General features: G+C 47.1%; 1 protein-coding gene across 1 annotated transcript in view; it reads left to right on the forward strand.

Moving 5' to 3' along the window:
* Nucleotides 1-3622: 3622 nt before the first annotated feature.
* EHD1 (EH domain containing 1) overlaps nt 3623-24557 on the forward strand; it is a 42159-nt gene continuing 21224 nt past the window's right edge. Inside the window, exons 1-2 of the mRNA XM_072984437.2 lie at nt 3623-4153; nt 9893-9990. Coding sequence (XP_072840538.2) covers nt 3750-4153; nt 9893-9990 — 502 coding nt within the window. The 5' untranslated portion in view covers nt 3623-3749. The remainder of the gene's footprint in view (nt 4154-9892; nt 9991-24557) is intronic.

Here is a 24557-nt window from a genome sequence, read left to right on the forward strand (position 1 = left end):
CAGTTGTCAGTTCAACTCTAATGCTTCACATTTTTTAAAAAAGGGAAGGGCTTTTAGAGCTGGTGAAAGGGGTGGTACATTGGTGGTGATAATGGCAGAGAAGTATAAGAGAGAAGGGGGGGCTGTGTGGCATATGGCCACTTGAAACACAGCTTCACAAGATACTTGCACATTTCTGTGCAAACCCCAGGTGCAATTTAAATTCCACTGTGCAGAACAAAGACGTTCACATCCACCTGGGATAGATAGACATCTGTGTGCTCATGCCCTAACTCTGATGATTGACCTGATGTACAGTAGTGTGGATGCCCTTCATAACAGCCTTCGGAACAGGGTGTAGAAAAGGGACGGAGCTTGGGCAGAGACAGTGGACGGGAAGAGCAAATGTCACGATCTGGATTGGGCCCTTGGGCTGAAGTTTCCCCTCCCCTGAGCTAGATGAGCTTTGAAAGTTAACTTTTGAATGTGTACCCATTCCTCATTTAAGTGTTTGGGTCTGGACCAGAAAAAAATGAGAGAGACAGGCTTGGATGGAGAAGTTCCTAGGATAGAACTAAAAGTTCCTAGTTCTATTCTAGAACCGACTGATGCGAAGGCTCGTTTCACAAAGAGAGATTCCAGCCAGCTGGAGCCCCCGGGCTGTTAAAAACCGTTGAACTGGGTGGGCCAAAGAAGCTGCTCAGGGGCCACAGTGAAGCTGAAATGGACGAAGGAAGCTCAGGTGAGGTGGTTTTCCACACTCCAGAGGTATGGTGCACGTCCACAGAGGCAAATTGGTTCGTATCATAATTTTACCTGTTCCAGGACTACACCTAAAAAGCATCCTGAGGTGAAGTTTTTTTCTGGTTTTTTTCCCCCTCCCCCTTAATAACATCCTTATCTATCTGGGAAGTATTTGAAGTCCCAGGACCCAAACTCAGACCAGAGTCCTGAGAGCTGTCCGATCTGGTCACCCAGGAGCCCAAAAGCCGTGTGAGGCCAGTGGCCCGTAGGGATGCTGTACTGGTGTGTGGGATATTCTGGAGGAAGGGAAGGGTTTAGCAAGAAAGGCTCAACTGAAACTGGTGACTGAAAGTAGTTATTACTTGTTGAGGAGGAAGTATTGTGACACATCTCAGAGGCTGATATGTAGACTTATTGTAGACCCGGGAAATTTTTTATTTTTATTGGCTGACTGCTTGTGTAAGGTTTGCACAAGTTGCCAAGGTTAATGGCAGGAGATTCATGTGCTGCCAGGATGCATCTCAGTTGTGCATCCAAGTACATAATCGGGAGCACAATTGAAAAGGAACCGCTGGATAGCTCTGTGGTTTAGGCATCCAGCTGTGAAAGTAGAAGTTGGGAGTTTGATTTCCCCACTGTGCCTCCTTGACAGGGTCTGGACTCGATGATGATCCGTTGGGCCCCTTCCAGCAATGCAGCTCCATGATGACGACGACAAGGGACCCCAACAACTTGCCAATGAGCCACAATTAGCCTAGCAACTTATACAAACCTTAAACAAACAACAATGGGATTCTGGGATTAATTTATTTTTGGAACTGGAACTTGCAAAGATTTTTTTTTAACTACATCTCCCAGAATTAACTGGCCTTGCTGGTTTGGGGAAGACTCTGAAAGATACAGTCGGAAAAAAGTAATTTTTCCAAGCCCTGGCAGTCTGTCAACAGTTTCGAAAGAGTGCCATTTGGACGGGGGCAGTGCTGCAGACCTACCGTGGAGGAGTGGACAGGCTGTCATCCTAGGACTTAGGAGTTCTGAGTTTGAATCCCTGATCAGCCAACTGAAATTAACTGGGGATGATGGTGGCAATAGTAAACAATTCCTTGACCGTATCACACCCTTCAGAAACCCTGTTAGGGTCACTATAAGCAGGACATGACTAGACAACATGTAACAGAATATGAATTAAGTCTCACCACGACTGAGACAATTCTCATCAATCCTCAAGGTTAGTGTGTATGTGTTGAGTGTCAGACTGTTACTGTTGTTCTGTGCCATCACGTCACCTCTGATGTATGGCCACCCGTGAGTTAACGACTTCCCAAAAGTCCACTCCTTAACAGACCTCCTCAGCTCTTGCAAACTCAAGCCTGTGGAGTCAATCCATCTTCTGTTTGATCTTCCTCTTTTCCTGCTTCCTTAATCTTCCCAAATATGTATTTTGCAGGAGACTCGGGAAGGATTCAGGAATATGTTAGCGGGTATTTGGGGGGCAAGAATACCACATGCTGCTTGTAAGCTAACAGGACCAGCACTTACCCATGAGATTGAAAGATGCCACTTATTTAATATTCCGTAAGGGCTCTGGGACTGATAGAGTACAGAGTCCATACCAGTGTTTTCAGCCATTGGCTGGCCATATCTACTGGACCTCAGTTACCAGAATCCCTTAAAATTAGACACACTGATTGGGACTTTTAGGATTAATGTTCAATAACAACAACAACAACAACAACAACAACAACAACAACAACACACACACACACACACACACACACACACAAACAAACAAAAACCTGGATTATTTTGAAAACCACTTGACAATATGAAGGAACTAGAAAATCATCAAGTATAAGGATGTGTCGCTGAAAACCAAAATCAAGATCTTGTATTTCCAGTCACCAAGTATGGGTGTGAAAACTGGACAATAAAGAAAGCTGAAGGGAAAAATGATTTGCTTGAAATTTGGTGCCGGAGGAGACTTTTACAGATACCCTGGACTGCCAGAAAGATCAAGAAGTGACTCCTAGATGAAATCAAGCCTGAACTATCTCTGGAGGCAAAAATGTTGAATGAAGCTGTCCTATTTTGGGCACCTCATGAGAGGGCAGGATTCTCTGGGCGGGGGGGGGGAAACACCCAATAATGCTGGGGAAGTTGGAAGGCAGCAGGAAAAGAGGAAGAACAAATAAAGCAAACCACAGGCTTGAGTTTGCAAGAGCTGATCTGTTAAGGACAGGACATTTGCAAGAGCTGATCTGTTAAGGACAGATCACTCATTCATAGAGTCACCGTAAGGTGGAGATGATTTGACAGCACATAACAACAACAACAACAACAGCGTGATGCAGTGGTGGGGAAAATCTGATCCTCCAGATGCTCAACTTCTGGAAGCCCCCCCCCCCCAGCAGTACGGTCAGCCACGAGGGGTGAAAGCCTCCTCCTGAAGGGTTCTTCAGCTCTCCATCAGAGGATAAGGCTACTAGGGGAACGAGTATCCCTCCAGATGTTGTTCAACTCCATTGCCCAGAAGCCCCATCTAGCCTGGCCGGTGGGGCAATGCGAGTTTTCGTTTCTTCACAACCAAAGAGTCCTCAGCTGCTGCCCTGGTCCTAAGCCACTTCTACAAATCATAGATCTACGGCGGCCGCGTTCACCTTTACTATTTTTGTATCTCTACGATAATCCCGGCGTCAGGGGCGTGACGTTGCTTCGGATGTGCTGCGCTCGTGGCTTGCTGCTGGCCGGAAAAGGCGGAGTCTGAGGGCAAAAGGGCGGGGACGAGATGAGACAAATGAACGGGAGGGAGGGAGGGAGGCGGAGAGCCGGCCAAAGGGCACCAATCAGCTCCTGGCTGGGCGTGGCGGCGCGGCGCGGGCTATATAAGGGAGGCGTCGGGGCGCCGCGTGCTGTGCGGGGGCCGTTCCGCTGGCGGCCGGGTGGAGTTTTGTGAGAGCTGCGCGCGTCTGAACCCGGGTTTTTACTCCCCTTGCTTTCCCTCGCCCGCAGCGGGACACGGCTCGGCCATGTTCAGCTGGGTGAGCCGGGACGCGCGGCGGCGCAAGGAGCCCGAGCTGTTCCGCACCGTCTCGGAAGGGCTGAAGCAGCTCTACGCCGGCAAGCTGCTGCCGCTGGAGGAGCATTACCGCTTCCACGAGTTCCACTCGCCGGCGCTGGAGCCCGCCGACTGGGAGAGCAAGCCCATGGTGCTGCTGGTGGGCCAGTACAGCACCGGCAAGACCACCTTCATCCGCCACCTGCTGGAGCAGGACTTCCCCGGGATGCGGATCGGGCCCGAGCCCACCACCGACTCCTTCATCGCCGTCATGGGAGGCGAGAGCGAGGGCATCGTCCCGGGAAACGCGCTGGTGGTGGATCCCCGCCGGCCGTTCCGCAAGCTCAACGCCTTCGGCAACGCCTTCCTCAACAGGTGGGTCCCCCCGCCCCCCCCACGGAGCGAGGCCTCCGAAACCAGCCCTCCTTTTGTGCCTGGTTTTCTTCCCCTGGGTGACCGAGGTGGGGAAAATCTTTAGCCCTCCGGATGGGGTTGGGCCGTGATTCACCCCCCCCCACTACCTCTGCCAGCCTGGTCATTCATTGATGGGGGGGGTGAAAGCGAGGGAGCCTTAATTTTCCTCGGATTTTGGGAAAGAGGGTGTGGATGGAACTCCTGGTCGCAGGCAGATGATACACCAGCTGATTTGGTGCAGGTAATGCTGTGCAAAAGGGCATCAAGGATCGGATCATTAATATGGCAGAGCTGCCCGGCCTTGTGTTCTTACCGAGAACCACGAGGTTCAGGTTAAGAATGTTGATTTATTTCTAATGAAGGACAGCCTTTAACAGAAGATCCTGGGTTGAATCTTTCTCTGACACATGCAAAGTGGGAACCGGGGGCGATCCCTCGGGGAGACCCTGAAAAGCCACTTATCAAGAAATACTAAGAAAGATAATTGAAGGTGTAAAGTAGCTCCCAAAGTCCTAAATTAAATAATCCTTGTCTTCATCATCATTATGTGTTGTGTCAAGTTAATTGTGGGGGCATCCTGGGACTGCGCAGCTTGCCCAAGGTCACACAGGCTGGTTCTTGCCCTTGGAGGCATATCAGGGAATTGAACTTGCAAACCTCTGGCTGTGCAGTCAAGATACCTAAAGTACTGAATTAACCAGCCCTCTAATTTTAAAAGGCTGTTTATTAAAGAATTAGAATCAGTTCACAACTCTTGCATTGTGATGTAGTGCTTAATGGTAATTAGGGAGACCTAACTTCAGATCACCATTCAGCCATGAGATATATGATGATAACCTTGGCTGAAGCAGCAAGTTTGGTTCTCCACTGTGTTTCCAGGGAGAAAAACTGGCCCCTGAAGAAGGGGATGGTAAAAGTACTTCTGGGTACTCTGTCCCTAGAAAACCCAGGAAAGGTTTGCTGTAAGTTAGTCAACCTGACAGCACATAGTTAAAGGGATGATGAACTCTCCCCCAGCATCTTAGCCCAGTCACATCACTTTCAGTGATTGCAAAAACAGAAGGAAGGTGGGAAAGAACCTAAATCTCCCCTGAGATCCTTGGAGACAACATGGGGAAATAGAGAAGTGTGATAAATCCAGTCACCTAACTCTCCAATTACCGTTCCCAGAGAGAAAGGGCAGGGACAGGGTGATGGGCACTGTGGTTTTGGGGTGGGTGTGGTTTGCCCAGAAATGAAATCATGCTGATCTGAAAAGAAGCCAGGGTGATATTGACAGCGTTTTCTGAATTTCTCGCTTCTCACCTTGGAGTGGGGAGCACTTTCTAGGGTTTTGTTAACCAAGTGGAATGGTGTTGGTGTACCAGAAGATGAACCTGCTTGATGTTGCTTTCATTCCTTCCATAACTCTGCATGATAACTGTGGTCATGCTTAGTTGTAAAATTTCTGGCACCTTTAGCTGTCTCTCTTCCAGCCTAAACTTGTAGTTCCCTTCTACTCCCCTCTTTCCCCAAATACATACCCTACTAATTCTCTTTTTGGCACAACAGTGCAACGCCCTTCTTTCTGGGCAGTCGGGGAGGCTTTTTAAGCTGTCGGAAATAAATAGCAGAAAACTAGAAGGAAAAGCTTTTCTCCCAGTTGCATGCCCTGCCCACTGATGCATACAGAAATAGTCTGTGTCAGTCTTGCTCCTTTTGCAAAGAGGTAGCTTATTAATCTGTCTCAGCGTGGTAAAAGCCAAAGTATTACTTATCTATATATGTATATGTTACCTTGTTCCCCATAGGGGACGTAAGGAGGCTCACAACAATTAAAGCTTCACAATAGTCAGTGCATCCTTTGATGGATGTAGGTTGGAGGTTTGTGGGCAGTCTGGAAGGGTGGGTGATTCCCTCTCTAGCAGAACACTTTGGGAATGCTCCTAGTTAATATTACACCCTGATAGGCTTAACACTCTCATATCCCTCCCCCTAAACTCATACACTCAAATGAATAATCCAGCATGTCCTTGTGAGGTCTGGGCCTCTTTGCAGCTTGGAATAGGCCTTTAACTGCAGTTGCGGGAGAGGCAGATTTTGGACAAGCTCGGCAAAAATGCAGTGCTAGAATATAGACAGCCATTTAATGTGCTGGACGATTCCAAGTGAGGTTTTTGAACGGGGACGCTTCCTCTGTGCTGGACAGGATAGGGTTCCAAGACTGTATTTTATCACTTTTTCCATATTTTTTTCTTTCCCATAGAAAATTGGTTAAGAATGGGTGGGGGAGCGGAGGAAGAATAGCCGTGCAATGTTTTCTGAGAGCATCCGAAGCTGCAGCATTGATCTTTTGTTCTTCCTATTGTCTCTATTGACTTTTTCAGAGTCCTAGGCAGGAGCCCTGGTATTCGCTGGAGATTTTATTTATATGATGCATACTCTGACTTTCTTCTAGAAATGGAATGTATGTGGAAAGAAGTATGAAGAAAAGCGCAATGAGTTACAGCATTAAGACATAATTTGACAAGTTACAGAAATGAAAGACAGTAGAATTTAAAACTACTTTAAAAGCATTCAATTGAGATAGCAGTAATTTAAAAGGATGATGATCACAGCTAAAAGCTGTGTCTTTAGAAGCTTTCTGAAAGCCTGCTTGAATAGAAAGGTCCCTTCCAGCTGGTGGATGGAGAGCGGGCTTGGTAGGTGGTGGCGGCTGGCATTCTGGCTTTACCTGACGCTTCTTCCACAATCTGGAGGCAGTGAAAATGTTTCTGGGTTTCCTTGAAGGTGGCAGGGCAGAGAAGAAGGATTCTGAAGACCTCAGAGTCCAGGATGCTTTGTAGGAGAGAGTACGGCCTTTCACTTACTCAGGTTGTAAAGAGATAGCAGTGTTTCAAGCCCCTTTGCCTCTCCTCGTTGCTAACCCCTGTACAAGCCCCATGTTGCAGTCTTGCAGATTCTTTTGTTGTGGCTTGCTTTATGGCTTGTCTTGAGTGGGAATTAATGCTTAACTCAGCCAGTTCTGCCTAAACTTTTAGTTGCCCTTTGGTCTAGTAGCGCTTTCTACTCATTCCTGCAAGGATTGTAATCCCACTGGGATCCTGGTGGCCAGATGGGGTTTTTTTGGGGGGGCGGGCGGGATGTTCAGATTACCACTTTGACAATGATCTTTAGGAGAACATTGTAGGAGTGTGGTGGTGATGGTGTCCATAATAGAAACTGACTTCCATGCTGCTTTTTTTTGAGGAGGAGAGTTTGGGAGGAAAAGCTGTCAGTCTGTATCAGGAGCTGATACAGCCAAAGTTAGGTTGGTCCAGGACATCTTTTTTTAAGCTCGCCTTTCAGATGTTGCATCAATACCAAATGAGTGTTTGTGTGTGTGTCCTGGATTTTATGAGTGATTTACTGGCCTTATTTCTTGTCCCTACTGAGATTCAAGAGGCTCCTTGAAACAAGGGATTCACACAAAAAGAAGGGAGATTTAGACTCAACATTAGAAAGAACTTCTTAATACTGTACTAAGAGTTATTTGACGGTGAAATAGACTGCCTTGCAGGGTGGTTGACTTTCCTGCAAGGTTTCTTTTTATTACTATCAGACATTGGATGAATCTGTTGTGGAATGCTTGAGCTGTGGATTTTCTTTCTTTCCCTGAGGGTTGGACTAGATGATCTCTTGGAGACCTCCCAGCTTTACAGGTCCTGTGAAGCTGGACCTTAGGTTAAACTCGACAGCTATCATATGGGGCGTTGTCTCCTATTCTTGCTTCGCTTAGCTTTCTGACTAGGAGAGATGGTGCTGTCTCTTTTAAACTCTCGCATGTGTTGAATTTGGCCCAGACGGCCAAACTGTTCTTCTGAAGTGCTGTTCTGACTCCTGCCCTGCCTAATACGGGTGCTTTTTTTTTTTTTTGCTCCCTAGGGGATTTTGCTGTGACTTCCTCTCCATCAAACTGGAAAGGAAGCATTCAGAAAAGTAGAACATGTGAATCTTGCTAGCATCAACCTACCAGTTGAGAGGAGACAGTTGCGCTAGACTTGCAGAAATACATAAGATGTCGAGCTACAGATTAGTGGAAAGGCATGTGCCTCATGCCAGGATCCCTGTTTTCATTAGTCTGTTTAGGGCTGATAGAAAATCTGATTTAAAATGTTAAATCCAGCAAGATTAGGCAGGAGACAGACCATCTCATGCTTGTGAGGACTCCATGCTGGTAAAGGATATTATGGGTGGGATTTTTTTAAAATATTAGTTTTGGACTACAAATCCCATAACTCCATTATCTACTCACACCTACTTGGGAAGTAGGCTTCAAGGCTTTTCCTCTGTTAGCTGGGAGCTTCCTTCCTGAATAGGAAGCAAGGTTGAGGTAGACCTGTGGGGGAATTATGGGATTTGCTGTTCAAACAAATCCAAAAATCCCATGCCTAATGGGATAATCTAACTCATTGGGTGATGTGGGACTAATTGTATCATCTCATCCTGAACCTACCTCACAGGTTTGTCAGGGAGACAAAGTTGAGTATGTGAAGGAGGAGAGCTGCATGTACACATTGAACTCTTTGGGGGCAACATGTGAAAGCAGATCAGTGGCCAGGGTCAGTACAGTGGTGCCTTGCATAGCGATTGCTTCGTATAGCGATGAAATCGCTTTGCGATGAAGATTTTGCTGTTGCTTTGCGATGTTCCCTATGGGGGAATTTCGCTTTGCGATGATCGGTTCCCTGCTTGGGGAACCGATTATGGCAAAGCAATGCGACGCTCCCTGCCCCCCCCCTCGGAACCAACCCGGGGAGTTGGTGCCCGGGGAGTGCGGCCGTGTCCACATCAACCAGCCGGGCGCTGTGGGCAGGAGGGGGGCGGAGGCAGAGGCCGGAGCCGAGCACCTTGGGCAGCCGATGCCCTGTCTGGGGGGCTGGCCCTGGAAAGGCTCGCTGGGTTTGCCCGGCGGCTGCCCAGGCAGTGGCTCGGACGCGTCCCACCCTTCCGGCCCGCCCATCTGCGCTCCGGGACAGCCCCGCCAAGGAGGCTGGCCGTCGTCCAGGGCTGGCTGGCTGGTGGTGGAATTTTGCTTTGCCATGATTGGTTGGTTTCCTGCTTGGGGAACCGATCATTGCAAAGCAATGCTTTTTTAACAGCTGATCGGCGGTTTCGAAATGGGTGCCCGCTGTTTTCTGGGACGGATTCCTTGCTTAACAGGCAGCGAAAATGGCCACGCTATGGAGGATCTTCGCTGAATGGTGAGTTTGAAGCTCCTAGGAATGCATTAATCGCATTTTAATGCGTTTCTATGGGCTTTTTATTTTCGCATAGCGACGTTTTTGTTTAGCAGCGATTTCGCTGGAACGAATTAACGTCTCAATGCGAGGCACCACTGTATAAGGTTAAATGGAAAAGGTGTGTATAAAGGATAGCTTAGTTTGTTGGAATATCTGGCTACAGAGACTGGGCGTGCAGTTCCCCCCTTTGCCTCCCAGGAGAAGACGCAGCCTGTCTAGCCTTGGGCAAGCAATGTGGTCCCTGGGTGTCCCTTGGAGAAGGAACTGGTCCACCACTTCTCAGGACTCCCTACCTAGGAAATCCTGCAAAAGACCGCCCTGTGTCTGGATCAACCCGATGAGACATTGTTGGCCAAATAATATGGGAATAGGTGGAAGGACAACCCTTCTCCAGGCATGCCCTGACCCCAAACCTTTCCTCTCTCCCTTCTCCTTTCAGATTCATGTGTGCCCAGCTGCCCAACCCAGTTCTGGACAGCATCAGCATCATTGACACCCCTGGAATCCTGTCAGGAGAAAAGCAGCGGATAAGCCGAGGTAATGCTGGAAAAGTGACACCTGTTCTTCTTGACGCGACACCTGTCTGTAGCTATTGCATTTTATTCCCTGGTTTCAAGGGTGGTTACATCCTGACTCCTTGTCTCCCCCCCCAAAAAAAATTTCTGAACAGCTGTCCCCTAAGATAATGCAGTCAGGGAGTTAAATCAACTCTGTTCATTTAAAAAGCCTGGATGAATAATGCTTGAGCTTGTTGTCGTCTGGAGCTATCAAAGCAAACAACTCATGAGGGAATATTTCTTAACTTTGGGGTGGTGGCGGCTTCTCTGGTTTTACAAATGGGTTGGTCTGAGTAGGTCAAGGATGGCAAACGTTTGGGGAGCCAGGGGACAGTTTTGAGGCAGCTGGGCCCATCACAGGGTGCCCCTGCCTCGCCAAAAAACAAACACCCGCCCAAAAAAGGAGAAGTGAAATCTTCTGGCTTTGTGAAATCTTGTTGCAGAGGGTAAAAGAAGGCAGGGATGAAGACAGTCGTTATAAATGGAGTGCTCCTTCTCCTGGGAGTTGCTAGCACGGAAATAATCCAGTTTGGGCCAGAGTTTGTTCTTTCAAGGGGAATATATAAAAACACGGCACTTCCCTGATTCACATGCTTGGTATTGGTGTTCTTCAGATGAAGTTAGTTAAATTTATTCTATTACTGTAGTTCTGTTTGTTTCTTTTCTTCTAATCAGCACAAGGCAGCACTTTGTCTTCCTGTTTTATTTTCACAACAACCTTGTGAAGTAGAGCAGATTGAGGGAGGTTGGAAGGATGGTGGGAAATTCAAATGGCGGAGGGCGGCGAGGAGCGAACCGGGAGTCAAGCAGCCGAAGAAACCTGGCCAGCTCAGGCCTCCCGACGCTCTGCTGCCTCCGCTGCGGCCAGGGGCAAGCAGCCAAGTGCCCGGCCAGCTCAGGCCTCCCGGCTCTGGGCTACCCCTGCAGCATCCCTTTCCTAACTGTTGGGACGAAAGAGCTACAAAGAACCAGCCTCTTCGCCACCAACAGTTCAGTAAATTCATATTTCCCACCCTTTCCCCCCCTGCCTTTTTGTGTTCGTAAGTCGAAGCTCCGTTCGCAAGTCGAAGCAACATTTTGCAAACAGAGCCGTTTGTATCTTGAAATGTTCATAAGTGGAAACGCTCGTAAGTCGAGGTACCACTGTAGTGAGTCCAGCTTACATTTCCTACTGGCCGTAACTGGTCACAGCCAGTGGTGAGGAATACTGGTTATTGCAGACTCGTGCTATCTGGGAGCCTGCGAGTTTCCCACCTTGACACAATTAACTGAAGAACTCTTTGAGGCAGGGTGTCTGGCTGCTCACGATAGAGGAGTGTAATCGACCACAAGATAGAAGGGCACAAGAAGCTGCTTGGCTGTGAGTCAGACCTTGGTCAGGATTGTCAGCCCTGATTGACAGAAGCGGCTCTCCTAGATTTTAAACAGGAATATTTTCTTAGCCCCACTGGGAGATTCTTTAGTGGTCCTTCATCCAAGTACTAACGATGTGTAATCCTGCTTAATTGTTTGAAGGTCTGCCTCTGGAAAGCATCAGAGCACAGCTATCCACTTAAACTAATCTCAGACAGCTAATCACGAAGGAAAAGGTTTCCTGAAGTGAAAGACCTTCATGTGTTTACGCAGGACAGCAAAGATGTGGGAGGGAGTTCCACAGTCTGGGAGCAGCAACAGAGAAGGCCCTCTCCTGTGTCCCCACCAAGTGTGTCTGGAAGGGTAATGGACTGGGAGAAAGGCCTCCCCTGGCGTTCTTAATGCCTAGACAGACTTGTTAAGGGAGATGTGGTCTTTGAGATACCTGGGACCCAAGCCATTTAGGGCTTTAGAGGTTAGGTCCAGCACTTTGAGAGGCACCCAGAAATGGATTGGCAGCCAATGGAGCTGTTGTAACAGGAAAGTTATATGTTCCCTGTAACCAGCCCCAGTTAGCAATCTGACTGAGTAATTTTGGACCCGCTGGAGTTTCCAAGCACCCCCAAGTAATTACTGTAATCCTTCTGACATTTAACTAGGGCCATGTTTCACCATGGGCAGATGAGACATCTCAAAAAAACAGACACAGCTGATGCACTAGTTTTAATTGTGACAAAGGCACTCCTGGCCACTGCTGAAACCTGGGCATCCAGACTTGGAGATTAATCCAGGGGTACCCCCAAGTTTGTTTATTTTAATTTATATGCCGCCCACTCTACCCAGAGGTCTCTGGGCATGCCACTTCTGTTTTCAGAGGGAGTATAACCCAACCAGCGCAGGCTGCAACCCTATTCCTTGATTTGCTTTTTGGCTGACCAGGAGCATCTTGGTCTTCTCTGCATTAAGTTTCAGTTCACCCTCATCCAGTGCATTACTGTCGCCAGACTGTGATCTAGAACCAAAACAGCTTCCTTGGATTTAGATGAAAATGAGAGAGTGGACTGTCATCTGTGTACTCGTGACAGAGAACTCCAAAGCTCCAGATGAGCTCTCCCAATAGTTTCATGTATGGGGTAAATAGCACAGGGACAGAACAGAGCCCTGAGGGACACCACAGGCCAACGGGCAGGGTGTTGAACAGGAGTCCCTCAGCACCACCCTCTGGGTTCTCCGCTCCAGGAAGGATCAGAGCCACTATAAAACAGCCCCGCCAAGTCCCAGCCCAGAAGGATGCCATGGTTGATGGTATGGAAAGCCGCTGAGAGGTCCAGCAGAACCAACAGGGACACACTCCCTGGCACAGACGATCCACCAAGTTGACCAACGCAGCCTCCATCCCATCCGCAGACTTGAAGCCAGACGGAAATGGATCAAGATAACCCGTCTCATCCAGGAAACTCTGGAGGTGAAAAGTCACCCCCCGCTCTGGCACCTTGCCCAAGAATGGGGATATTAGAGACCAGCCCGTGATAGTTATCCAGTCCTGTGGGGTCCAAGGAGGGTGTGTTCAAGAAGGGTCTTTCTGCTGCCTCTTTGGAGCAAGCTGGGTTCCTCCTTCACTGCAAGGGGACAGTCCCCATCACTCAGACCCACTTGGTCAGTCTCTCTCTCTCTCTCGATGGCAGCTTTTACGTATAAGCCAGGAAGGGCAAGGGCCCAGTAGGCAAGTGGTAGCCTTCACCTTTCCAAGGGTCCTGTCCACATCATCGGGCCGTAAAAACGGAAAGCTGTCCATGAACGCAGGACCAGCCAGAGTCATAGTTACATCCACAGGACCGATATTAACTACAGCACCCAAGTCAGAGCGCATCCAAGTGATGTTGCCTGCAAAGTTCTGTGCAGATTCTTAACAGCATGCTACATTATGGTCTGTATTCTCTCCCTGCAGACCAGGCCCTTGACCGCTCAAAACAGTTCTGCTGGGTGACTCTGTGCAGATGATAGAGAAGAACAACGTCTTCTCCACTGCCATTGAATGAGGCCTTCCAATGGGCTCTACTCCATGTTACAAGCAGGAGCTGTCATTGGAGCCACATTGTTCTAACCTATAAAGTCCTGGCTGGCTTGGGACCTAACTATTTGAACATTTGTGTCTCCCTTTATGAGCCTGATTGGGTGTTAAGATCAAGGGGAAATGACCTTGTGTCAGTCCCATCCCTCTCCCAGGTGTGTTTTGTGGGGACACAGAAGAGGGCCTTTTCTGTTGCTGCTCCCCAGACTTTGGAACTCTCTCCCACGGGAGGCCAGACTGGCCCCATCTTTGCTGTCCTCCTGCCACTAAGGGCAAGCTTTCCCTTAGTGACTGGCTGCCTGTGTGGGGTTTTTAATGGACTGCTGTTCCTCACTGCTTTGAGTGTGTTTTTGGTATTGATTGTGTTTTTGGTATTGCTTTTGTTTATCTTTTTTAGAATGACATTTATTTGATTCTTTTAGTATTTGTATAGTTACTGTTTTTAATGTTGGGCACTTGTTAAGGAGAAAGGCAGATTAAAAAATAATTTAAAGAAATAACAGTTTTTGAAGTCATATGGAGTTGGCATGAGGAAATGCCTCTCTTAATTTTCTTGGGAGAAATGGAATAACTGGGGAACCCACAATGTGCCCATTTTCCATCCCAGTTCGGGAAGACTCTATGACCAATGGCACTGAAAGTTTTCCAGACTTTCAAGAACTATGAATAGGGTTGTGTTTCAGCTGTCCTTCTACCTATAATGATCCTTCATCAGAGTACTGAAGGAAAGTTTCAGTGCTAATTCTTGATGGAAAAGCTCAGTTGAAATGGAATAGATAACACAGTAATAATATGACAGCTGCAGAGTTGGAAGGGACCCGATGGGTCACCAAGTGCAGTCTCTGTCCAGGAGGCCCAGCGGGGAATCGAACTCCCAACCTCTGGTTTCACAGCCAGATACCTCAACCACTGAGCTGTCCAGCAGTTCAGCTCTTTCCCAACTGAGTTCAGGGTTATTGTGAGTGTAAAATAGGAAGAAATGGGGCAAAAGCCACAAGAGCTCTTGAATTTCTTGGGGAAAAAAATAAGGCAGGATGTAAATGTAACAGATCAGAGTTGTTTTAAGCATTTGTCAGCGCTTAAAGACAACATGAACCTATTATAGCAGGGGTGTGAGTTCCTGTTTTAGAATACAGTGGTGCCTCGCTTAACAATTACCTTGTTAAACAACGAAACCGCTTTATGATGAGGTTTTTGCAATTGCAATAGCGATCGCAAAACAATGTTTAGATAGGGAAAATTCGCTTGATGATGATCAGTTCCCTGCTTCGGGAACTGATTTTTCGCTAGACGATGATTCTGAAACAGCTGATCAGTGGCTCTAAAATGGCCGCCTGCTGTGCAAAATGGCTCCCCGCTGTGCTTTAGGACGGATTCCTCGCTTTACAGGCACCGGAAAATTGCTGCCCTATGGAGGATCTTCGCAAAATGAGCAGGTATTTAGCCCATTAGAACGCATTGAACGATTTTCAATGCATTTCAATGAGTTTTTTAAAATTCGCTTGACGATGATTTCGCTTAACAGTGATTTCAATGGAACGGATTATCATTGTCAAGCGAGGCACCACTGTACAGATTTGAATCTGGGTCTTAAAACATCATTCCATCCTCTGTGCCATACTGGCTCCCATTAAGACAGCTATCCCATTAGAAATGGTCACAAATATATATATATGTAAGAGAATTTGGTGGCATTTAAAGTATGCTGCACTTGTCTCCTGAGAGGAAATGTTCTCATATCTGGGAGGGGCAGCCAAGAGCACTTTCCTTTAAACAAAAATAAATAAGTGCCCTTTTGGCCGAGAGGACTGGCCTCTCTGGAGGAAGCTTCTCCACCCCACCTCATGTTAAAAGTATCTGAATGTAACTTGGAAATCTGTGGCTGGCATAGGAAGGATTCCATGCTACCGCGCCCTGCGTCTTTTCTTGCCCCGTCAAAGCAGAATTCCTGTGCCAGGAAGCCATACCCTTTAGGCGGTCAGAAGCGCTGCTTTTCCATTCTTGAGAAGGGGCCTGTCTCATGCAGGATGGATCACAGCATGCCATTCCTGCTAAGTGCCTGGTTAGTTGGTCATGGCAACTAAGAATAGCTTTCTCCTGGCCTTCTCCCATCTCTCCTTCCTCAGCTTGTCTTCCATCACACCCTGTTTGGCGTGGTGCCTTAGACTTTCTTTGTAGCAGACTTCTGTCATTTCTCTAGCCTTAGGCTCACACTATTATCCTTCTAACTTCATTTATGTTCTGTTCTTTTCTCCAGTCAGCTCAAGTCATGATACATAACTGCACGATTTTTGCTTTTCCTTTCAGCCATATCGGCACAGCCTCCCTGTGATGTGGGCCGCAAACCACCCAGATAGCTTCGTAACTGAGTGGGGGAATATAAGCTAGGGATGTGACAAACACTTGCAAATTTTGTTGTGCAGAATGAAAGAGGGTGTCTTGAGATGTGGAGCCACCCCATCAAATGAAAGGAACTGTTGTAACATTTTCCATTTTTGCTGGATAGCTCAGTGATTTGGGTAAATGAGGATTTGCTTCTCTGAAAAGAAGTCAGGGCTTCTGGGTGCCAGTCCGGGTTTCTAAGCCAGGTACTTCACGCCGAGTCCAAAGGCGGATGTGGAAGCTGAAATTGGCTTGAGCCCCGCAATTTCATAAGCTTCCTTCGTCCCGACAGGCATAGTAATAGAGGTGATCCCTCATTATTGGTGGGACAGAAGGAAAATCTCTCTCACTGATTCAATGGTCTGCATAGAATCCCACCCTTCACCACTTTTCTCCTGGGCTGCTAGCAGGAAATTCTGCTGATTACTGATAAGGCTCTACTTGACCCTAATAACCAAGAAATCAGGATATGGTGCTTAGTAAACTTTTTTTAAAGTTCCCCACCCAGACTCATAAGAATGCACGTTTGGTTGTTTGTTTCAGGCCTTTGGTTTATAAGTTGTTTACGAATGAGTCGGTTCATTTGGTATGTCTTAAAGCTCATTTGGAACGGGTTGTAGGGTTGACAGAATACTGTTCTCCTGCCCTCCTGGCCCCAAGATCTTGAGGCTGGTTTCCCTGAAGGTGGAATGAAGTTCCTTGTGTGGACAGAAAAAGGAAAACCAAAATATTGTAGCACTTCAAAGACCCACAATTTTATTTCAGTTTGAACTTTTATGGACCAGAATCTGCTTCCTCAGATGGTGAAATGCAAATTCATGTATACATTTCTCCATGATCAGATGACAGTACAGTGGTGTCTCGCTTTGCAACATTAATCCGTTCCGGAAAAAAATGTCGCTAAACGATTTTAAAGAGCCCATAGAAACGCATTAAAACACATTTAATGCGTTCCTATGGGCTTAAAAACTTACCTTTCCGCGAAAATCCTCCATAGTGCCGCCATTTTCGCTGCCTTTTAAGCGAGGCAAAACAGCGGGTGGCCATTTTGAAACTGCCAATCAGCTGTTAAAAAAGGGTCACTTTACCATGATCGCTTCCCCGCGATCATCGCAAAGCGAATTTTCCCCATAGGGACCATCACTAAGCGATTGCTTTTGTGATGGCAAAAAGTCCATTGCTAAGCGATTTCGTCGCTCAACAGAGTGATCGCTAAGCGAGGCACCACTGTATATATAATAGACAAAGTGAGAGTGGGTTGTTAACATGCTTGTTTATGTAGCCAATATGTGCCAATTCCTTATGCAGGGTGGATTTGATTTAAATCACAGTTTAAGTCATGATTTAAATTTTAAAAATTGGATTTTTTTAACATTTTAAATTAGAAAATATCAAGTGTTATTTAAATGGTTATTTTAATCAATTTGATTTTAAAAATAATAGTAATTGATTTTTATCCACTCTGTAAAGACCCCTTCAAGGTTTCATCTACCATGGGTGTTTTCAGATGAAACAAGATCCTCTGAGGTCAGTGCCAGAGGAAGGAAACTTTTGCCATTGACCATAAGGTTGATTTTTCTGAACAGCAATGATACAGACCATTTCTGAATTGGAACACTGAATTCTAATGATGCGTTTGTGTGCATACATGTGAAAGTTACAAAGGACTTCAGAATCTATCCTTTCAGTGGCATAATTTAGGATGGGGGGTAGGAGTTATTTTGCTTCTGTTGTTACTAACCAATTACAAATTGAAAATCTTCACCGGCCTACTTGTAAGTCACATAGAGACGTACCATAGAACTTTTAGTAGTTTTTTTTCTAACACCTGGCTTGAAATCAATCAGAATTTGGGCATGTAGATCCATACGTATTGCTTGCAGACAGCTAGGAAGGTACCATATTTACTCTTAAATGTGCAGTAGTTCCTGCAAGTGACTTCACCATCATTTTATGAAGTCCAAGTTGAGACTCTGGTGCATCCCGTCAGCATCTGCACAGTTGCACAGCCATGCTAAAGTATCCATTCTTCTTTGTGGCCTCTGTGAATGCACACAAATGGGTTGTTCTGCGCCTGCACGGGACGTCACAGAAGTTTCTAGAGCTTAAAAACACGTGATTAGTAGCATGTTCCCCCGTTGAGCACATGCTCCACCCACCCAAGGTCCTCTCAGTTCCTTTTAGCCGCGTAGGTTAGGCCTATATCGGACTACTAGAGCAACTTCTTTCAAATCGGTACTCTGTACTTTACCCTTTTTTCTCATCTACCTTTCTGTTTTCAGTCAACGTTGTCCCATGAGTTATTTTTCTTTTACCCCTTGAGTTTTATCCCTTTCTGCTTGCTCCTTCACTCCCCAACCTATTTTCCCCTCCCCTGGCTTTCTCCTTCCCTTCCTGCCTTTTATGGCCTCTCCGGCACCATTCAAGTGGGGTGTGCTCTGCACTAATAAGATCCTGCAATTCGATGGACATGATCGCTGTCTTTACTGTTTGGGTGAAGAGCACCAGACACAATTTTGTTCTGTGTGCAAGAGGCTCATTAAACCAGCCTTGAAACTTTGGCTTCAGAGACTTAGGTCTCATATCTGGGAGAAATTTCTTCATTCTCCATCCACATTGATGGAACCTATACCTCATCAGCAGTTCCACACTCCGAGCCATCCAAGTCAATGTTGAGCCCGACACTGACATCACCAGGGCAAAAGGAGCAATCCAAATCGCCGTTGAGATCGAAGTTGCTATCAATGTTGAAAGCCTCTGCTTCCCAGGCTAAAAGCTCTCCTAAAAGAAGAATGGCAAAGAGCAACCCCCCAAAAAATCTAAAAACCACTCCAAGACCCTCCACGTGGAGCAACCTCCTTCATCACTTCCTTCTCCAATCTTGGAAGAATAATCCAGGGACACTCATGATTCTCCTTTACCAAGAGAGGATCACTCTATACCTCCTGCTCAGGCTTCCATATCAGGGAGTAGCCCTGCTCCCACTATTAGCCTTTCTACGGCTGATGATCAGCCAGGCCTCTGCCCATTCTAGTCTTGCATCATCAGGACGGGCGATACTGATACTACTTTCTGATTCTGATTCTCCCCAATGATCTCCCAGAAAACACACAACGAAACGGAGACACCTCTCTCTACCTTATGATCCTCCATATGGAGAAGTCATCTATTATCAGGAGCCACCTCGTTACCATTGCGAACTCCCTCGATACCACTACCAACCTCGGTATCGCAAACGAGGCGAATACGACGTTCCATATTACCCATCCTATGACACGTATATCCAAGAGGACATATCAGAACAGGTCCCCTATGACAAGCCTCAGAGGGTGCCCTACACAATACCGTACCAGGCACGACATTCTCCTTTGGCATTCCCGTCTCCACCTTGACATGGACGTCATAAACCACCTTCACGTGCTCCGCCTTCTGAACAAATCACTTCCTCAAAACCATCTCGTAAACGTCATGACACCTTACCAGAACATTTGACATTGAAACGACCAGAACATTCAACACCAAAACAATCTTGACATGAGCCCATGCCAACCATTGGTATCGCAGCATCATCGACCCTCAGTTCAAGCTGTCACTACTTACAAGGGGCCACCACCTCCTCCCTCTGATCCTGGCAGATCGCAACCAATCAGATCTCGCCAACCTGCCTCTCCCTCCACTTCATCTTCAACAGATCAAGATTCTCACTCCATTATCCCTCAAGAACCTCCATCTAACATACCTACCCCCTGGATTGGATGTGGCCGACAACCACCCTCCTTCTCCATCAGAGAATTTCACCTCCTCTTCCCAACTCGTTATGAGGATGGCCAAAACCCTGGAACTCATCGTCAAAGAACCACCACCGCCCAAGCAAGATTTGGTCTTTGATGATATAAATCAGGATAAAATACCCCTGGTTAGTCTCGCCTTCATCCCTCCAATGCTAGATTTGGTCAAGGAGTCCTGGGACAAGCCTCCTTCATCCCTACAAATTTCAAGGACAGTGGAGAATCATTATAAAACACACGGTACCGACACATCTTTCCTAACAAAGCACCTTACTCCCAATTCTATTATTGTGGAATCAAACCAATCCAGGGTTCAGAACAAGTCATCAGTTGCCCCAACAAACAGGGGAGGTCAAAAACTAGACATTCTTAGGAGACGGCTCTACTCCCTTACCTCTTTCCTGATGAGAGTATCATCTGCAAATTTCACAAGCATTCCCTGCACTCCCTTATCCAATTTGTTAATAAAAATATTAAAGTGCACCAGGCCCAGGGCTGAGCCTTGAGGTACCCCACTAGTTACCTCCTCCCAGTTAGAGAAGGACCCATTAATCATCACTGAGCACAATTCTGTAAAATTAAAGCTTAGATACATTTATTTCATTACAGAAGGAATTTAATTATAGAATGATTTTAATCCAAGATAGATACTTTAAGTTTGCTTAACAACAGTTTTTCAAATAAGAGGGGAAGCTGCATGGAAGAGCCTGCTAATTAAATATTTCCTCTTTTGGTAAATGGTTAATACTTATTGAAGCAAGCAGCCAGTCTGGCTATTTGCTACTGCAACACTAATTTTGAATAAATGTTTTGCATTTGTGTGCAATGTTCTGGGAAAGCACTGGTGGAGGGGGCTGCAGAATGAGAGATCTGTAGAAGACGACACTTTTTGCTGGTCCTGCCTCTCCTGAGGCATGTGGCCAAGCCGGTCCGTTCTCCAATAAGGGGTGGATTCTTTTGCCTGCTGCTTCACTGGCCTCCTGACAAGTGTGGAGAAACCTTTCTGTGGAGGGTAGGAATGTAAATTGTGTGCTTTTTGACTCTTCTGAATGGATCCTCCCTTCCAGCAAGTGTTTCTGTGTTGAGTGCCCAAAAGCCACCTTTATGGGGACAGAAGGAAGGAGGCACTGTTCTCTCCCCCCAGCTCCTGCCAACCCCCTCCCCCCAAAAAGCAAGCTATTTGTCATCATATATTAAGAGCCCAGCCGGGGCAGTTCCCGGTGTGCTTGTTTATTGCTCTTTTCCTGACCCCTCATGGCTTGCTGAAATACTGTAAATGACCAAGGTGAGGTTCCTGAGGGCGCCATCTTACATGGTTGGTCGAATGGTGCTCTCTTGGCAGCAGGCAAGAAGGGTTTCTTCTTTGTGGCCTCTGTGAATCACACCCTGGGTGATCCGCGCCTGCGCGGAGCCTCATCGGAAAGTTTCTAGAGCTTCTGGGGTAGCGGCGGCGGCGAATGCAATCCAGGGTGACTGGATTGGAGCCCCTGCTATCAGTGTTTTTTCAGGTTGACTCTCCCTAGGTAGCACAAATATTTACCCGTACAGCGCTTGGGCAGGCAAGAGTGTTGGTATGTAAACAAGTTTCTGGGCCTTTCTTCTAATTTTACAGAACAGCCCTAAATACTTACTGGGGGGTAAATTTATCTGAGCTCAGTGGAATTGACTTAAAAGTAAACATCCAAAGTGTTGTGCTGGTACAATTTAAATGGAAGGGAATTGCATGATCTCTCAGTGCTTACGGGTCATAACGGATTAACACATACAGTGGTGCCTCGCTTAACGTTTTTAATTGGTTCCAGAAAAATCATTGCTATGGGAAAACATCGCTAAGTGAAACGCAGTTTCCCATAGAAATGCATTGAAAACCGGATAATCCGTTCCAATGGGAACGGATTGCCGTCCTTAAGTGAAAATTGCCATAGGAAACATCGCTAAGCGAAACGCGGTTCCCCAATTGAAATGCATTGAAACCTATTCATTGCATCTCAATGGGGGAAAAAATTACAACAAATTTAAAAAGAGTCGGAACAAAGTCGAATTAGTTTAACAAAGGGTTTATTAAGTGCACTTATGATTTCAAGCATTCTAAAAAATGTTAAAACATTTTCAAACATATAAAAAACAGCCAACAGGAGGCTGTCAAAATCATTGTTAAGCGAAACGTGGGGACCCAAACTGGTCCCAAACATCGCTATGCGAAAATCACCCATAGGGAACATTGTTAAACAGAGTGCAAGATCGCTCTGAAAAAGCCATCGCTAAGCGAATTTGTCGTTAAACGAAGCGCTGGTTAAGCGAGGCACCACTGTATTCCAATAAAGTCTGTATGCTATTGAAACAGACTTTTATTTTACTTTACTTTATTTATTTACCTCCTGTAAATTTTTTCACTGCTAGTATTTCTGGCTCATAAAGCCAACTTTCTTATACAGCTTGTACAATCTGAACGGCACAATTTAAAAATTGCTTTAATCTGTGCCAGCTGCATGTGCTGGATCAAGCTTCTGCAAGTCTTGAATCCGACCGCTCTATCTGCAGAAAGAAAGCAAAGCAAAGCCGAACCTCCCTGTAATGGTGTAGGGGGTCCTGCCAGAGTGTCTGGCTGTCCCTTCCACCTTTTCCTTCCTTATCGCAGCATCTTGGAAAGAATGTGAAATGCTGGGGTTCTTTTCTGGCCTGGAGCCTTTTGCGTAACTCTTTCTGGGACTGCTGGTGATGTCGGCGCTGTTGCAGCCGCGGAGCTGACTCACAGGAAGCAGAAGTTTGCTGGGATACCCCACTCCCATTGTTTAAGGCAAAATGCTCAGCTTTTCCACACCTAATCTAGACTGGGAAGTAAAGGGCTACCTGGGGAAGGTTGGGGGAAATCCAAAGGCAGCATCACCTCCTGGGTAGGCCGTGGTGGGGAGTGAATCAGTGATTGTGTTCTTTGGCTGCTGTGAAAGGTGGAGGGAATCTTTTCTTTCAAAACTGACCATCCCAGAAACTAAATTTGTCCTGCTTCCTTCCTGAACTTCCCAAAGATCCGTTGAGTGAAGAAAGGAATACGGGAATCTGCCTGACGCAGTCCCTTTAAGTGAGTGATACCTTCGCTAGCCGTCTCTGGACCTTCCGGTGTGCTGGATCGTGGGCCGGCATGATGCTTCCCCTGGCCAGCCACGGTTGAGACGATGGGGTTGTTAGCCAGCACATCCAAGGGCCACAGGTTGGGCTCCTCCTCTCCCGTGCTCATGGTGCTGGCACTCCAGAGCTTCAGAAGAAAGCTTCCTGTGTATGAGGATTTGGGTCTGGGGGCCTTTCGCATCGTAAGCTGTGTTTTGTCTCCTACGTTAAGCTTTTCTTCTTAGCCCTGTGCTTCCTGTCGGCTGGCTAAATGTCCTCAGGTCACTGTGTTGTTGTGGCTCAGGGGACATGTTGTGGCCGGATTTGAGTGGACTGCAATGTCAGTCCTGGCCAACCCTGCTCCTGGTCAGGGGTAGCAGGGGGAGGTTTCTAGTCCAGCATCTGTTGGGAGGCAGCAGGTTTTCCAGCATTACATTAGGACATTGTGAGCAGTATTGTGCCTGTTTTAGGTGTTGTGGGAGTGGCCACCCCATGGCTTGGCTGGCCAGGGGATTTTTGGAGTTGTAGTCCGGAAAAGCCCTGGCTTTGTTGTTGTTAGATTTTATGTGTTCTGAGCTTCCAGTCCTGTTTAAAGTATCTGAGATGCTGTAAGTGGGCGGCCGGCCCTTTCCCTTTCAGCAGAGACCCTTGGCTGTTGAAGTTGGTCCCTTTTTGTTCATGGGCCGCATCCTCCACGCCACTCTCCAGAGTCCACGGCCAGTTTGGCTCTCAGCTCCGCTTTTCCCAGTTGTTGTCAAAGGAAAGCTCGGGGTGCGTGTGTGTGTGTGTGTGTGGCAGTGCCAATCTGCCGTTTGCTTTCTCTTTAGTTTTTTGGCCTGTGGCGCTTCAAAGACATGGTTCAGCTTTGGCACTCGAGAGTCTCTGGATGTGCGCAGAGCAGGTTTCTCTCCTTGCTGAGTGACTGAAGTCTCAGGAAAGGAAATAAGAGGTCTTGGGCCGGAGAACCGGAGCTGACCCCTTTGCCCTGGTAGTAAAAAAAATGGAAGTGGCTTCCAGGCCTCGTTTGGTAGCCTGGCAGTTTGCCCTGAGGCCTAAACATGCCCTTAAAGCTTTGAGGGTGCGGCCGTGGCGGAGTTTAATGCTTCCCTCTCCTTACTCGAGTGCACAAGCTTCTCTGTGGGAAAACCTTAACCCGCAGTGACCTCCTGCCTGGCAGGAGCTTAACCTCAGGAGGAAGACGCCGCTTCGGGCAAAGTTCCTCCTTGGCTGGATTTGCCGCAACTTCCCCTCTGGGTGAAAACCAGCACCTTCCTCCCACACTTTTTTTTTAAAGTCCATGGCGCTCTTGTCCTCAACGTGTAAATCATGCCGTTGTGTAAATCCGGACTTGGGTTTGGAATCTCGTCTTCAAAGGCTTTCTCTTAGCTCTCTGTGCATGTGCTCAGCCCACTTCCGCTGAGCATGTTTCCACGTTTCCTTGCCCCCCCCCAATGGATCCTGGTTGCCAAGGGCTTACTGTGCTCCGTGCCTCCTAAAAGCATTTTCTACTACTAGAGTTACCTGCACAGATTGGTTTAAGACGGAAGGAAAGAGAAACTTGTAGCTGGAAAAGCGAAGGCACAGAAAAGCCTTCTCTCTCTCTCTCTCTCTCTCTGTTCGACTCCTGTTATGTTCAGGCCATGCGCGACGTGCCCCTTGCGTGTCCCCAGATTATGTCACTAACCTAAGGCCCACTTCGTGTTCCCTTTTTCATGCTGCCACCAGTTGATCTCTGTCAACAATATTTACTTGGAAAGATTGAGGCCCATACTGCGTGCAACTTTCAACGAAAACAGGTTTATTGGATACAGTTCACATAAATAGGTTCCCAAAAGACTTTAAAGTATT

The sequence above is a fragment of the Pogona vitticeps genome, chromosome 15 (genome assembly GCF_051106095.1).
Source record: "Pogona vitticeps strain Pit_001003342236 chromosome 15, PviZW2.1, whole genome shotgun sequence".
In the NCBI taxonomy this organism is placed as follows: domain Eukaryota; kingdom Metazoa; phylum Chordata; class Lepidosauria; order Squamata; family Agamidae; genus Pogona; species Pogona vitticeps.